This window comes from Oenanthe melanoleuca, chromosome 5, assembly GCF_029582105.1.
Source record: "Oenanthe melanoleuca isolate GR-GAL-2019-014 chromosome 5, OMel1.0, whole genome shotgun sequence".
NCBI classification, from domain to species: Eukaryota; Metazoa; Chordata; class Aves; order Passeriformes; family Muscicapidae; genus Oenanthe; species Oenanthe melanoleuca.
The window spans coordinates 5,574,709-5,591,063 of NC_079339.1; the positions used below are offsets into that span (position 1 = coordinate 5,574,709).

A 16,355-nucleotide genomic window follows, 5' to 3' on the forward strand; every position below is an offset into this window, starting at 1 on the left:
TCAGAAAAATTATATTTAAAATAAAAATTACAGCCTTTTGCCAAATATTATTTTAAATGCTAACACAAGGTGGCAGGGATCAAAACTCAACTGCCTAGACCCCTTAACATATCAGACATTAGAGCTTTGTTCATTAACCCTTAGCTAAGATGGGAAAGTGTTCAATAACCCAGCCATTCAATAATCCCTAGAGACAGAAAATTACAACTGATAGTTCTATCAGAGCTAAATAGAAAAAGCACAGAGAAAATAACACCTGCAGTGGAGCTCTTTGGAAAACCTCTGCAATTACTACTCTCTACCTCGAGGTGACTAACTGTGGTCCTAGCACATCATTTTGTCAAGGAGCTGGCATTTACAATCAATTTCAATCAACTTCCATACGTCTCTTCCCCATTGACTGACATGCTGAGTTCTTGTCAGAATAACAAGTTAAGTTTGTGCCAATCACTGACAAAAGGCGAGTTTTGATTGTTCATCTTCCCATTACAAACAACAGGAAGAGTTTACTCATGAGGGTACACACTGAATCTACAATTTTGTGCCTTACAATTTCTCTGTGTCAGATTTTGACTCTTGTGCATACATCCAGTTTCATGAAAGAACTTCCCAGACTTTCAGTGTTACAAATAAAAATATTTTGAGACAAAAAAAATACAGGTCACTTCAACACCCAAGTACTCTGTCCATTAACATCTTTTAGTATGCAGAATACTTATGCTGACATACAGCCAAAAGAAATGAGAGCACATGAGAAACAAGAGCAAGTGCAAAATCACAGCTAAAGGATATTTGTACATGGAACTAATGAATTCAATGACTGAAGAAGGGTGACAGAATGCTAAAAAAGTGTGATTATTTTCCTAATAAATCCTAAAATAATTCAACATCCCAGTCCTAATAAATTATTGAAAAACTCATGCATGAAGTTTACTCATCCTCCAGAACAGATATGGGGAAAGAGAATTTGTGCATCTTAAGGTACAACTGGCATTAATATACAGCTAAAATTTTCATGCATAAATTGTCTTTGTTCCTTGCACTACTATTAAAGTAACAAATACTGAATATTCCTTCCATGAACATTACTTAACAGCTTTCATTCCCAGAAAGAGGAACTGAAAGCTGACAATAACACCAATCACAAAATGTACTTAGCTTTTCTTTCTTCTCATTAATTTATTTTGAAATTAATTACAGCAAATTACGGCTCCACACAATGATATTAAGCCAGGGTCTGATATTCTGTCACGTTTATTTTAAAGAACAGCCTTTTAATTTGGAATAAAAGATAGGCAAAAAGGTAACAGCTTGGTTAGTTACTCATCACAAAAGAAAGTTCAGACCACAGGCTTGATGATCCTCAACATCAAGAGGAGACAAACTGGAGCCAAGTCAGTAATCCCAGCCCCCAACAGGGTAAATAATTTTACATTAACAATAAGCAAAAATAGTACCTCAGAAATTTGTAATGCTTGTTCATTTCTCAGCAATTATTTATTTTCTTCTTAAATCATGATTGCCACTATGACTTATGTTACCTGAATTACCAGGACCTCTGAAAATCATTATAAAATGTGCCTGCTGGCAGGAAAAGTTTAACTCTGCTGAAATAGAAAGCAAAAAGAGCAAGGTCTGTGTGATGCACTCACCCTTGCACACTTTGCAGCACTGACTTTCCACATGCACGGGGAGAGCATCGGGAGGACATTCGAGAGGGGGACAGGACATCCTTCGGCACTCCACAACTCCACTCTGAGCAAAGGGTTTTAAAACAAAATTCAACTATTGTTGCCGCAATTAGTATTTTATGCAAAACACTAAGAACTATTTAAGTAAATGAAAACACCATTCTGCATTACAAACATATCCTTCAGTAACGGATTGAATCCCACTCAACTACAAAATGAATCAAAGTGCAGCTGAAGGTGAACTGTCTTCGGTATTTTGATACATATTATTGATTTTAGCCCCCACTCCCAGAGCAAAATACATCAAATGGAAAACAGAAGACAAGAACGTAAGTCCTACTTTCTTTACGCTGTTCCAATCATCTTAGAGTTTTTAAACAATCGGGATTCTATTTTCCTGAGCAAACAAAGGCTCTCTTCAGATATTTATCAAATAATTTCAAAGATAGAAGTTTTACATACTAATTCTCTTTCTGTCCCTTGTATTGCGCAGTCTGATAAATGCTAAAAATGAATCTGCAAGTTGTTACCATGCAAGATGCAACTAAGCATCTATGAATACTATTAAGATAATGCCTCCTTTCTGAGAAAGCTACTGCAGTGAAAACAATTCCAAACCAAACACAGACAATGCCAACCCTTCACCCCGAAACCACAAAGTCCTCACAGCTATAATTAGAACAAATAAGAAAGCATTGTCAAGGGAAAGCAGATTTTATGTATGAAGCTTAGAAATAAGCAATGTCAAAATTTTATGTATTTTACTATTTCTCTCCCTATTGTCCATATTGCCACTAGATGCATACTAAAAATATAGTAATTCTCAGAGTGAACATTATGTATTCAAAGGCCATTTTCACATTTTCCTTAGATCCTATCCTTGAAACTCATCAGAAATTCTTACTTTGCACGTGCAATTCCTGCAGTGATCATCTTCAACCCATGAGTCTTTGTCTCTGTAGATCAATCCATTTACTTGACAAGTCTTCTCACAATGACAGTCTTCCAATTGACTCAGTCTTGTTTCTGCATAATTTAACTATAAATGCAAGTAACTTGATGAGATTTCTGCAATTCAAACACGATTTAAAAAAAGCAAAAACCAGTATGCTTATTTTTGGCCAAACCAACTTTGACTATAAGCTTCAAACACTGAACCAGGAAATCAGCAGGTACAAACGGACCCTATTCCTTAAAATCTGATGGAGTTAGTACATGGTCATCCCACACTGTGATCAATGGAGGAAACTGATCCTGGAGTAAACTCTGGGCATGTGGCTAGCTCTGAACACTCCTTGCTGTTACAACAGAAATACAAGCTTAATATTTAGCAGTAAATATGTGCATTCCTTCCCTGCCCATACAAGTAACTGAAAATTGACAGGCCTCTGCTAGAAAAAAAAAAAAAAAACATACTTTTTCCGGCAAAATAAATACAAGAAATTAAAAAAAAAAGAAAAAAAAAAAAAAAAATCAAAATTTATATGGAAAATTTTGTGATTTATGAAAGTATTCCTGGCTGTATAAATCCATTATGTAAATAAACCAGATTGCCTAGTCCATAAATGAACTCAAGTGCTTGATTTTTCTTGATGTTAATCAAAGTCAAGCTTGAACCTTTTTGACTTCCAGCAAGAAAGATTCAGTAGAAATTTCTGTGCTGGAAGTCTTGATGTAACAAACACATCTGAATATAAAGCACACCCTAGTGGAGGCTCAATTTACCAAAAGAAGTTATACTACAGTCAAAGAAGCGCAGGAGATACCCAGACTGATTTCAATAGATTGTTAAATGAAATGAATTATTTTAGCCATTATATTTAAAGATGAACTAACTGTACTCTAGCCCAGCAGTGGGGAATGCTGCAATGTAACACAATCCTTTTCTCCTGCAGCAAATTAACATTTTAGCCAGATTCTAACACCCTGACATACAGTGTGTCTTTATTTAAGGTCACAAGATTGAAGCAACTGAAAATATCTACTGGAAAGATTCAGAATTAATTCAAATTTTGACAAAAATAAAGTAAGTTTTAAAAGCTAGCATTCATTAGTCTTTAAAAACTATGTCTTCACAAAACATAGATAGGAGGAGGACATAAGGGGAGTTAGCTTGCTACAAGTCATTATCAAATGCTCTTTTCATAGCATTCTGTGACAATCTGCCATAGACAATGCTCTGCTGAACCATTTACATAAGCCCTGTGTCCCACTCTGAGCCCACCAGACTTAGGAGAGGTACAGACCCAGCAGGAGGGAACCTCCCTTTCTTGCTTTCATTCTGCAAAATTTGCACAGCTACTAAAATTATTGGAGCCTGAAACCAGTAGCTGGATGCTTCCTTCCCAGGCAAGCCCAGCTCTAAGTCTCCATATTTTTAATTTATATAAATATTTATATAAAATATGTATTTTATATAAAATACATATTTATCTAAAATATATATTTTTACATTTTAATATTATATAAATATATAAACTGCACATACACATTAACTGCAAGCAACACTTGCTTAACTATTCAGTGTTGTGAAGCAGCTGAAACCAAACACAGATTGAGAGAGAAGCTGAAATCCTGGATATAGTGGAGCCTAAAAGCAACAACTAGACACAAAGCCACTTTTTCAAAACATCTTGTTCATGCTCTGCATCTCTTGGTGCACGATCAGGAGCTGGGAATGCTCATTCCTGTGTATTAGCAAGCCATTCTCTGACCACCTGCCAGGCCAAACAGGATCTCTGCAGGCAGCTGTACAGCCCTTCAAAGCCTTGACGTGCATCATCCCCACAAAATATACTTGTATCTACATTAGCAACTCGTGGCTATTGTGGCTAGGACTTAAAAGGTAGATATGAACCTTAATGCTTCCCTCCAGACCCCCCATTTTTAACTTGCATTTGTCTACCAAGTTAATTTCCTTTCCTGCTGCATGCATTTTGCCTGGACAACAGGAAACAACTGCAACAAAACAGTCAGGGGACTGCTGTAACAGAAGATGAATTTGCAATGAAGGATTATGCCAGCACCACTTTATGAAAGCACAGAGTCTCTGCACTACAAATACTGTATTCTGTGCTTCCTCTCATAAAGGACTAGCAAGCAAAAATATAATTAACATCAGAGAAAGCAAGTTACTCAGTACACTGCATAATTGGAACTTGCTCATACCACCAGCAGGGCTCAAAATAATTGCTTCTCTTTCAGAGTACAAGCAGAAAACTGAACTAAAAGCTTCACAATTTGAATTCAGATCCAGCCTGTCCAAAGCACGTCAACTGAGTAAGAGGATTTCCAGGATAATGCATGCACACTCCAAAAAACAGTTTCCCCTTTCCTATTGGGAAGTGCATTAAAAAGTATAATTTTTTTTACACAAGCATCACTGCTATGCAAATCCTATTTCGGAAATGTCTACAGTAACTACATTGAGAGAAAGTGCATCTACAGGTTTGGTTGCACTTAAATCTAAGTAATTACCACATAAGGGCTGTTTCAAAAGAGACAATTTACTGCCCTCTACCACAAATTAGATGGTTCACCAACATCAACCTCAGAAAGTGTTCAGATCCTCCTTTAACACAAATCAGGAGTTTGATCACCTCTAGAACAATTTTCTATCCCAAAACTTGCTGAAGGGCCTTGGCTTAACACTAAGATTGCCTGTGTGTTGTAGGAGCAGAATCTAGAGAAAAATTCCAAAATTCCAAACAAACAAACAAAAAAAAAATCCCCAACACGACAGAATCCTATCCATGATCCAAAGCTGAGGGGAACAAGAAGAAATAAAAAAATATGCACAAAACCAAGCGCACACCACATCACCTGGAGCTGAATTAACTTTTACCCTGATAAAAACCATTGATCAAAGGTCAGCACAGTCAGCAGGTTCACAGGCATTTTCATTTTGGGGCCTGGTTTCAATTCCCAGAAAGGAGACTGACTACACCAGTCCTGAAGACCTTAAAGGATTCCTACAAAAAAAACATCCTCCCTCTGACAGCATCACATGTTCAGGAAATTGTTGAGGGATTTCACTCTTTTGTTTCTGCATTTATCCCTCAGCATAACGGGAAATCTAGCTATGGCTCCTTACAAAAAAAATCAGACTCTGAGTATTTTTTCACTACCTTACAAATAATAAAACAGACAACAGAAACACTATTAAGTTTAAGGAACAACCATGGAGCTAAATCCATAAGACTACTGCAGACAGCAAGGAAAAAATTGGCTCTACTCTGAAAATTCAGAATAATTTTCATGGTATAAGGAATGGCATACAGAATAAATACTTTCATCTTTGTCTTAGGGAAGGAAAGGAAGGAAATGGGCAACTTAAAAAAAGCTTAGGTACCTACTTTTGCAGTCATTTTTGCCAGGAGTTCTTGCAAATCCATGATTCCTTGCACCAGACTTAAGAAATCACTGCAGGTTGGGCATGCTCAATAGAGAACGATTTAAAAGAAACAGAAAAGAAGAGAAGGAAAGACACAATAACCCATAAATAAACAACAATCATACTAGATTTATCTGAACATGAAATGCTATCTGTTTATATGAAATTTTTGCCTTCGGGAAGTCAACACATGCAAAAATAACAAGCCTGAAAAGTATTTTTTTTTAAAGAAAAGAAACAATCTGTATGAAAAATCTAAAATAGAGAGAATAAAAAAGATTGCTACTTACTGCGATTCAGATTAGGACACTGTGTTATATATCCATTAGGTATAAAGATGACTTTCACATCTTGAATAACACCCTTTGCAAAAGAAGAGAAAACTGGTAATACAGATTACAAACATTCACTTCAATCTGTACACGCTCTTTCACAAGTCATTTCTTCAGTGGATACAAAGAAAAATTACCAGCTCACTCTACTAGTGTGGAAAATAATTGAAGATGAACAAAATACAACGACTCCTCCTATCTCTCTGCGAGTTTGGATATTACAGCAGTAATACTGCTTTCTCTTTTGCAATCACCAAATATAAGCTGCTTAAATGTCTTTAAATGGGTAAAAAAAAAGCAGTGAAATAATATCCATTGCTCAAGCTGATGACACACTTTTCCAAAAGACAAAAAGAAAACACAGTAAAACTCTTTGTTTTTTAGCCAAATAAGATTGTGAAAGCAAACACTGAAGACAAGTGCCAGATGTAGGTAACAGTTTATACTTCCAATGCTTAGTTTCATTAAGCCCCCTAGCTCCGTATCTCACCAGGCAGTTCAGGTAATCGTGCCTTCAGTCAGAATTAAATCCTCTCTCTAGCCCAGGCAGATAGAGAGATGCCCTATGCAGAACTGGCAGAAAGTCAGTGCAGGTTGTTCGGGGCTCCTAAACCAAACCTAAAGGTCCAGTGCTCACTGCGCCCTGTGTAGCCTCTGCCCTGCAAGGAAATCCCCAATGGAAGCAGCAGATGCCCAGTGTCCCTGCACACCTGGGCCCTGGAGAGCCCCAGACACTTCAGACAGTCTAGAAAATGCAGAAGCTTGTGTTTGTTGTTTTAAGCTCAGGACAAAGCATTTGCTGCATCTGTGACTGTGCGATGTACTGATTTCACAGGATCCACCAGCCTTAATAATGTCATGACCACTAAGGCAGAGGAGCAAGGGAAACCTCTAGTGCTGGTATTTTCACTTCCCCTGTTAATCAGATGCTGAGACACAGCTCTATCTCCTCACAGACACAGAAAAATTTCTTTAACCTGAAAATAAATTTATCATAGCAGCAGTTATTATCTAATTAAATTACTGATTTGCCAAAATGTGCTTTAATTTTCAGTTAAACTGCAATAGGGTAAATTTTGCAGACTAAGGACATCATCACTTGCTCATAGGCACTCACATTCCACCCATATATAGAGGCCTCAGATAGTCCGGAAAGCCTAGCAAGGCAAGCAACATTTACATGCTCATCTGTTAAAAGAGTAGAATTTACATTCACCAAGCACTGTTTCCTGCTTACTGTCTCATGGTCAAATATTAACTGAAAATATTAATAGAGATCACCCTTTCTTGCAGAAGTATATACATTTATTAACTTTTTCACCTATGAGAATAATGAAACCATAAGTAATAAGAAATAATACTGTCATTGGAAATGGAACATCCTGAAAGCCATTTGACATACTTTCCATCAGCAATCATCAGTAAGAAATTAGAAGGTGAGGCAAAAAAATATATTTCAACACTTAAGCCACTGCAGTGAAAACCAGGAGCAAATGAAATTACTAAGTTCCACCAGACCATATTGCCTAGCTAAAAAAACACCATCCAGAGAAAAGTGATTTTTTTTTCTTCAGATTTTTTTTTTCTTTTTTTTTTTTTTCTTTTTTTTTCCTTTAGGTGCATCTTCAAACATGTTTGTTGCATCAGAGTCACGTTGCTCAACTGTCTTTTGGACAAATTTGCATTTAGATCATCATATGTGTCTTAATTTCTGGCTACATGAAAGCATGTTACTATGTAACAACATATGAATATGAACTTCAGTTCACTAACATAGATAACGTCTAGGTCTGTAAACTATCTGAAAATGAATTATTATGATCAAACACAGAAGTAAACTTTCCAAGAGCAGAAATTTTGCTGATATATTTTTTAATAGAATGACTTTATTGTAGGCAAACACTTATTACAGCCATAATTATTGTAACAAATATGAAAAAACTTTGATTATTCCTGCTTCAGCATTAAGTCTAGACTGCCAAGGGCTTGGACTTGTCCTTAACAGTGTGATGTCAGTGGTAAAAATCTTTCCAGTTTTTCCCTTCCCAAGCAGACATCACCTTTATGTTATCAATAAAAAACCTTTGCCTAATGACAGTCAAAGCTTTAGCTCAGCATCAAGACTTGCTAGCTTGAAGAGCCTTCCACTGGTGCAGGCTGATTACCAGCTATAACATGAAACTCAGGTCTGCAGCACTAAATATCAAGCCCATCCCATGAGAACATAATGCAAAAAGCCCAGTTTACTGCACTTCTCAGATATCTACTAAACAGAACAGTCGTCCCACATTCTGTGAAAAGGCTCATATATTCCATGAGCTCTCCACTTCTGCATTTTCATTTCCTCCACTGCCTTTCATCCCCTTTAAAACCTGCTTCTCCCACGGAGATAATGTGATCCACACAGCTGTGCAAGTTGCACTGGCTAGGGCTGGGAAAGGCTCTACATGGTAGCACCAGCAGATGTGCCTGAAACTCCTGTGCCCTGGCAAAGCCATGCCAACAGCTCAGATTTCCACTCCATCAGCATCACGTGCTGCTCCACTCAGGGCAGCCACGCCAGGCACCTGAACACCTACCCAAGGTACTACACTGAGTTTCACCTTAGTCCTTACAACTCCAAGTCCAAAATTATTACAGAATTATATTACTATATAAATTATATACAGGATACCGTGCAATAAAAATACCAATATGCTTCTCTAGCACCTAATATACAATCTCCAGACACAAGCAGGATCAACAGAGCCTGCTCTAATAGTTATGAAAACTACTGTCTTGCAACATAAATCACCTTCTCACCAAGGCATTAATAAGCTCATTTCTGCACTAGCTCTTTGGAGGAACCCTTAGGGGAAAGGGTTCTCCTCAGCAATAAAAGAAATTTTGTAGATAATTCTGATCCTGACAGCAATCAGATCCATCCTAGAGAGTGCTCTCCATAGATATCTGGCATCAATCTTTTCTCCCTTCAGTTGTATTTTCTTAAGCTTCCAAACCTGATTATAATGGTACTCCTTAGCCCTGAAACAAACCCTGAGATTGTATGGCTGTCCTGACTCTGTCCAGCACAGGGTTCATTTTTGCAGTAGCCAGAAGAGAGCATGGCTGGGACATGGTGATTATTCTACAGCACTCACATCACTGCAGGAGGCAGGAGAAGGGACTCTCTTCCACGGAGGAAGAGTTCCTTATGGCCAAGAAAATGTGGAGGAGGGAACCATGTGGTACCATCTATTATCAGAAATGTGTAAATAATTTCTTTTCCTATATCTTTTGTTAATAATATTGCTGCTACTGTTCATTTTCTTATGTTGTCGCTCTTTCCAGTAAACTGTTCTTATCTACACTCTCCATCTTCACCTTTTGTGCCTCTAATTCTGAACTCCATTCCACCACAGTGGAAAGGGGAAGGAAAGGAGGAGTGAGAGCAAGGTGTGATTTGAGAGTCTTGGTGGGGGGTACTGAACTGGGGAGTACCATTCATAAACCACAACAGCCTTAATTTATTCACCCCTTATTCTGTACCACTTACATCCCACCCAGATCCCACACCATTCCAGCAATATAGCTATATAAATATACACAATCACAGGTATCATTTCCATAGTCAATGGCCATCCCTCCAAGGTGTCTGTTGAGTTCATTTACACTGTGATTGTGGGTTCTATTAACCCAAGATGCCTCCCAGGACAGAAGGGCTGCTGTGCTGCTGGCTGGTTGCTGCACCAGGAGCTCACAATTGGTGTATCTGGAGCAGTCCATACTCACTGTCCATGGCACTTACAACATACAGTGAAAGTGTCATGCAGCAACCAGTATTATATATACAGTTCAACATTACAGACTGTTCTTATTCAAAAATCAAATCCCCTTGAGGTACACATTGTGTTTCACTGTCTCTCTGCATAACCCACCAAGTGGACCCCAGACCTTGAGCAAAAACAATTCCATGGAGGGGTTTGCCTTTGCTTGAGTTGCTCCTCTCTGGAGTCACCAACAGCAGTCTTCTTCCAAATACTCACACGTTACAGGAGTCCTGTAATTGTTCAGGAGTGAACTCCCAAAACACTGGAGCTGAGAATTTCTCTAAATACCAGCCCATTTTTTCCCATGTTCCATGACACTCGTGATTATTCCCCCTCAGGACAGATCTCTGAATGACCCTCCCAGAAATCTCTGTCCGGACTCTAAACATGGCACTGTAGACCATACTGAGAAAACACAGCAGACAGAGCAACAAAAACATGCTTTCCTTAACATCCAAACAAAATTTTAAATTCTCAAAACCTGTTATAACAGGCCTGAAGGAGGAAAAGGGGTGAAAAGCCGTGGAAAATCACCCCCCTCTCTTTAACCCGCAGAGTAGATACGATTATTAACAAACTCCCCACAGAAGAATCCAAGGGAAGGGTAGGAGAACAACACTGAACACACATCCAAAATAACCCTGATAGCCCTTGATGTTATCAAGTCATAAGCACATATCACATGCATCAGCAACAAAGTAATCCTGATCCCTCTCCCTGCACTGAAAATGACCATTGTGAGGGGCACACTGGGGCACAGAAAGAGGGTTAGGCACCACACTCCCATGAATGAGCCAGGCAACATTGTGGCCAGTGTTCTGTACCCAATACCACAGATGCTTAAGGTGACTAAGTTATCAACCCACTCTGCCTCTGTTGTTATTTCCACCCTTTGTGCCACACACTGACCACCAGTTAAGGCTGTCCTGGTTTAAGAATGGCACTCCCCAGTTCCATATCCCCATCAAGACTCTCCCAAACCCCAGACTGTTCTCTCTCCATCCACCGTCCTCTAACCCTCCTCGCTGCAGCAGGATGGAATTGAGAACTGGAGGCACAAAAGGTGAAGATCAGGCACAATTTACTAGAAAGTGAGATGAGAAGAAAATGAATAGCAACATTATCAATAACAAAAGGTATAAGAAAAAAATTATTCATGCAACAAACTTGCTTTTCCTTACACACATTTTCATGGTTTCAACATACATACAAAAATGCTAATTCTTTTTTAATGCTCTTATTTCCCTGCAGATCTCTGTTTACATTAAGGAAAATATATCTATTTCTTTATTTGTGAAAACAGTGAAACAAATTGCTCTGAAAAAGAATGGGAAATCCTGCTGAGCATATAAATATGCAGAAAAAGATGTGTACTCTTTACAAACTGGCAAAATCCCAAGTTTTTGCAATGAGTAAGGTAAAAAACGTAGGACTTCTGAAACTCTCAAGCAGGATTTAAAAAACCACAACCAATTATATTTCTGCCCAGAAGAAAGTAAAATATTCAAGCACACATAAAGCAAAGTAAGGCACTTGTCGACTTTCATTATGATCAATAAAAAATGGTCAGCTCATTAGCATATCATTAGCTACCTGCTGTTTCCAGAGTGTTAACATGTAGAAATATTAATTTACAAACATATAATATCCCAGATTTCTGAAGCTCTGACTGCCTGCATAAAGTAAGAATTTAAGACAGGCGACTCCAATATAACTTCTTTCTTTCCCTATGTAGCTACAAACCTATGTTTACCATCTGTGGAATAGTGGGAAGCAGCTGAGGTAAAAAACCAACAGCTGTAGAATAAAATAATACTATCAATTTCACTTCACAGTGACAGCTCAGCTGCTGGAGGATGAAATGCACTGTAGGTTCAGAGCAACCCTCAGACTATCATGTAAGTTAAAAGCGTAATTGTCCTAGCTTGTTGGAAATCTGGGGGACTTTGAGAAGACATCCACAGAAAAGAGGCAACTTGCAAAATTGTCTTAGGAACTGACAGCTTCACATGGAAACCAAGTGGGTGGTAAATCACCTTGGCAACAAATCCATGCCCAGACTGAGGATCGGCAGATTGGCCTATTGCTACTCTATGGACTCCTTTCACAGATCAACACTCGTGCTGTGGCTTGTTATCCAAAACTGGAATAAATATCAGAAACTTTTACCTTGTAAACAAGCTGTTTACAAACTGTCCGCAGTTCCTACCAAATTTCATGCATATCCTACTTCATGAGTCTTAGACAACTGATTGGAAGTATCTTGTTGACTATTTATTACTTTACTCCTTCATGTGCCATTTCAGATCTGCTTACCTTAAACAAACCATGTCTTCTGTTTCTCTGTCCGAGCCATAAATTGCTTTCAGGTGTCAGATTTGTTTCTGGGGGATCAATGACACGTTCATAAATCCTGAAGAGGGAAGATATTGCATTTACTTGAATATTCTCTTTCCTGTGAAAACTTCCTTTACAAGATCAGGTAACAATAAAAGATGGAAAATAGAACCAAAAATAAAACCCCTAAAACATTTCCATTAAACATAGGATTATCGTGAAGAAAGTATATTACAACTTTAAAATAATTTTAAAAAAATTAAATCACAAATATATGAAGACTCCATAAAATTGTAACTCTCCTTGTGCAGCTGTGCAGCACTAGACTAAAGAAATACTGTACCAGAAGCCACAACAGTAAGGAAAAATATAAAATAGGACCATGTTAATCTAAGGATGTCTTTCAAAATCTACCCTAGAGAAAAAGTGCAATCACACACAAGATCCAACCAAATCCAACAACCCCTTGGGGCTCTCAGACTGGGTAGAATTTTGAATAGACTTCTAACTTTATGCCACTCTACTCCCTTTATCTTTTCCCCCCCTCTATATGTGTGTCATTCATCCTTGCACATGGACCTTTCTCCCCTTGTTGTTGCATTTCCTAAGGCTGGGTGCTCACATGTGATGCCTCTACTGCACATCCACCTTGTGTCTGTCACTAGCACAGGTATGGCTCAGAATGGGATCTCTTTATATATGCCTGGTATCTAACAGTGACACCAAGTAATATGAGATCCATAAGCAACCTTTGTGTACCACATAAACCTGCACACGACTGAAGCAATCTGCATATCAGATTTCTAAAACAACTCATGAAAAATTGCTGTAACAGAATCTTTAAACTAACAAAGCATTTGGAGTTCTAAAAAGGTTTTGCTTGGGGTTTTGTTTATTTTTAGAAAAGCTGTAATGAAGTTTCCATAACAACTTTTCCAGGAACATAGACCACTGCAATGATATCATTTCAGAACATGAAAAATTCAAAGCCAGAGTTACTGACCCTGGATTCTCGTATTGCCATGTCACATGAGAGGGAGCCGTGAACTTCCTGCTTCATAACAAAAACAGCATGCTTAATAAGAATTGTGGAGGAGATGATGAAATCTATTTCTATTACTGTCCAGTTTACAGGGAATATGCATTGCTGTGTAATCACAGCAGTGTGACAGCCAAGAGCAGACTCTGACTCTGCCAAGACTTAAAGAGGTGAAATTATCTGTGTTAAAATTATTTTTCTTTCTTTAAAGCTATGGCTCTAAAGCAAACACAAAAAACAAACACCAAAGAAAAACAAACGTCGATTAACTAAACTTATCTTCACAATTACACTCCAAATGTTTCTACCAGTGGATCACAAAGTGTAATCAGTGATTTTTCATGATGCAAGTTGCCATGAGTATTGGGTTTGTATTGCGAGGGTTAGGCAGCAGGAGACTACAAGGATGGCTTCTGTGAGAAGCTGCTAGAAACATCCCTCGTGTCAAGATAGATCCGACACTGGCCAAAGCTGAGTGCATCACTGATGGTGGCAGCACCTTTGGAATAATATTTCTGAGAAGGGGGAAAAGTTACTGAGAAACAGCAATTCCATCTAGGGAGAGGATTGAGAACGTGAGAGAAACAGCTCTGCAGACACCCAGGTCAGCACAGAAGAAGGGGGAGAGGATGCCCCAGCAGAGAAGCAGAGATTCCATGGGGAGGCAGGTGTTCCCCTGGAGGTCCATTCCCCATCCTACCCTGTGTGTCTGTGGTAACGAGGCAGAGAAACATCAGAAGTGAAATAAACACAGGAAGAAGAAAAGGGTGGATGGAAGGTATTTGGTTCTACGTGTCATTACCTTACTCTGATTTAACTAATAAAAAATTAAACTAATTTTCCCAAGTAGTCTGTTTTGCCCTCAACTGTAAAGGGTGAGAGATCTCTCCCTGCCCTTATCTAGATTCATGAGCTCTTCATTACCTTCCTTTCTCCCTTGCCCAGTTGAGGAAGGGAGTGATGGAGTAGCTTTGCTGGGCACCAGCCAGGCTCAATTCCACCATACCACACTATTGGAAAATTCAGTTATTTGCAGAGGCCTAGAATAACATCCCAGTGTTAAAGAATTTCTAGAAAGATCTATAAAGTTATGTTGAAGTAGAAAGTCCTGTATCCCACCCATTTTGGCTTAAAAAAAGGAGTAAACCATTTGTCAAGATGAAATAGAAGAATATATAAAACTAAAAGCTAACACTACTTTTTTTTTAAAGAAACAAGAAAAATCTCAAACATAAGAACAAAACAGTTGTATTAAAATTACAACTTAAGAATGTGAGTACAGAAGTTAGAAGACTTCTTGTAATACTCATAATTTCACTGCTAAAGTTTATTAAAATTATCATCAGCCCTAACTCATCATATTTCATGCACATTATACATTTAGAGCACTAAGAAATTTCTATTATTTTATTAGGTTTATCTATAAAATTACCATGCTGAGCTGTTCTACCTGTCCACACAGCAAAACAAGACAATACTCTTTTAAAACAGGTTTTGAGAATTACAGGATTTTTGTATGCACTGTCTCTATCAATAATTTAAAGTGCAAATAGAGGCCTTCTGTCATACCTCATGCAAAATTGAACTATACAAATGCAAAACTGTGGCAAAATACTGAACAAGAAACAAAGAATTGACATGGTCCTTGAGCGTGAGCTCCTTGAGAGCGTGTGCACTGAACTGCTCTATCATATTAGAAACTTATCTTTGTATATACAGCATTATTTTGGTTAATAATGCCCTCAATGGAAAATTTCTCATCTCCTGAAAAGACTAATCAATATTCAATAAAGAACTGGATTTCTCCTAATATATAAAATCCCAATGCTGACCAGGTTCAAAAACACTAAAAACACTACTTATTGAAGAATATTTGACTTTTATTCAGCTGGCCTAGTTAAAGTTGACAGAAGAACTCTTCAATATCTATCTGCAATTGCATATTAAAAAAATCAAAACCTGACATTGTTATATGACAGTTCAAACAATAGCAAGTTAGGAAGATAAATTAGAGACAGGCTAACACAGCTTATCTTGTCTTTTCTGGTGATGTAACACTCTTTCAACCTATGTGGACAGGGTTGTAGCCACCTTCTTTCCAGTCTCTTCACAAAGTGCCATCCTTAAGACACAAAAGCTCAAGATTCCCCATATTCCTCTACTGTCCTACTCTAATTCAAATTACATTTCTGAAGCAGGTATTTACCTTAAATTAAGGGGCTCATTAAGTTTTGTTTGTGCCTTGTTCCAAATATGTTGATGAGGCTGGTTTCTTTGCCTTAGATCTGCCTATGAAGTAACAGGCTTAGAAGACAAGAGAGGGCATGAGATGTAGACCAGTCCTTGATTATCTTTTTATGCCAAAATAACCATTGACACTATCTGATTTACAAATCAGATATTTCAATTTACTTTATTATTGTATACTGTTAAACATCATCAGAAAAAAAAGGCATGGCAAGTACACACAACGTATTGCTGCTCCTGTAAGCCCCTCTATGCTCTTGGGAAAGGTGAAAAAGCACAACAGTTAAAAAAAAAATTAAAGCAAAACAAAACAAAGAAACCCCAAACACACAAAACAAAACAAAACACTCACATTAAGCTTCCACATCATTCACTTTCCCTTACTTGACTTTCTGGGCTGAGATATGTCACCTTCTATGGTTTTATACTCGTGTGACCAATACTCTGTATTTGGCATCTGAATAGCTAAATTATACACTTCAGTTTATGAACTGCTGGTCTAGAGCT

General features: G+C 38.0%; 1 protein-coding gene across 2 annotated transcripts in view; it reads right to left on the reverse strand.

Moving 5' to 3' along the window:
• The window catches only part of NELL1 (neural EGFL like 1), a 282,345-nt gene that overhangs the window by 211,666 nt on the left and 54,324 nt on the right, over positions 1 to 16,355 (reverse strand). For both annotated transcript variants that reach the window (XM_056493636.1, XM_056493635.1), the window contains exons 5-9: positions 12,542 to 12,638; positions 6,375 to 6,447; positions 6,047 to 6,129; positions 2,596 to 2,730; positions 1,653 to 1,755 (exon numbers count right to left, since the gene is read on the reverse strand). In XM_056493636.1, coding sequence (XP_056349611.1) covers positions 1,653 to 1,755; positions 2,596 to 2,730; positions 6,047 to 6,129; positions 6,375 to 6,447; positions 12,542 to 12,638 — 491 coding nt within the window. The remainder of the gene's footprint in view (positions 1 to 1,652; positions 1,756 to 2,595; positions 2,731 to 6,046; positions 6,130 to 6,374; positions 6,448 to 12,541; positions 12,639 to 16,355) is intronic.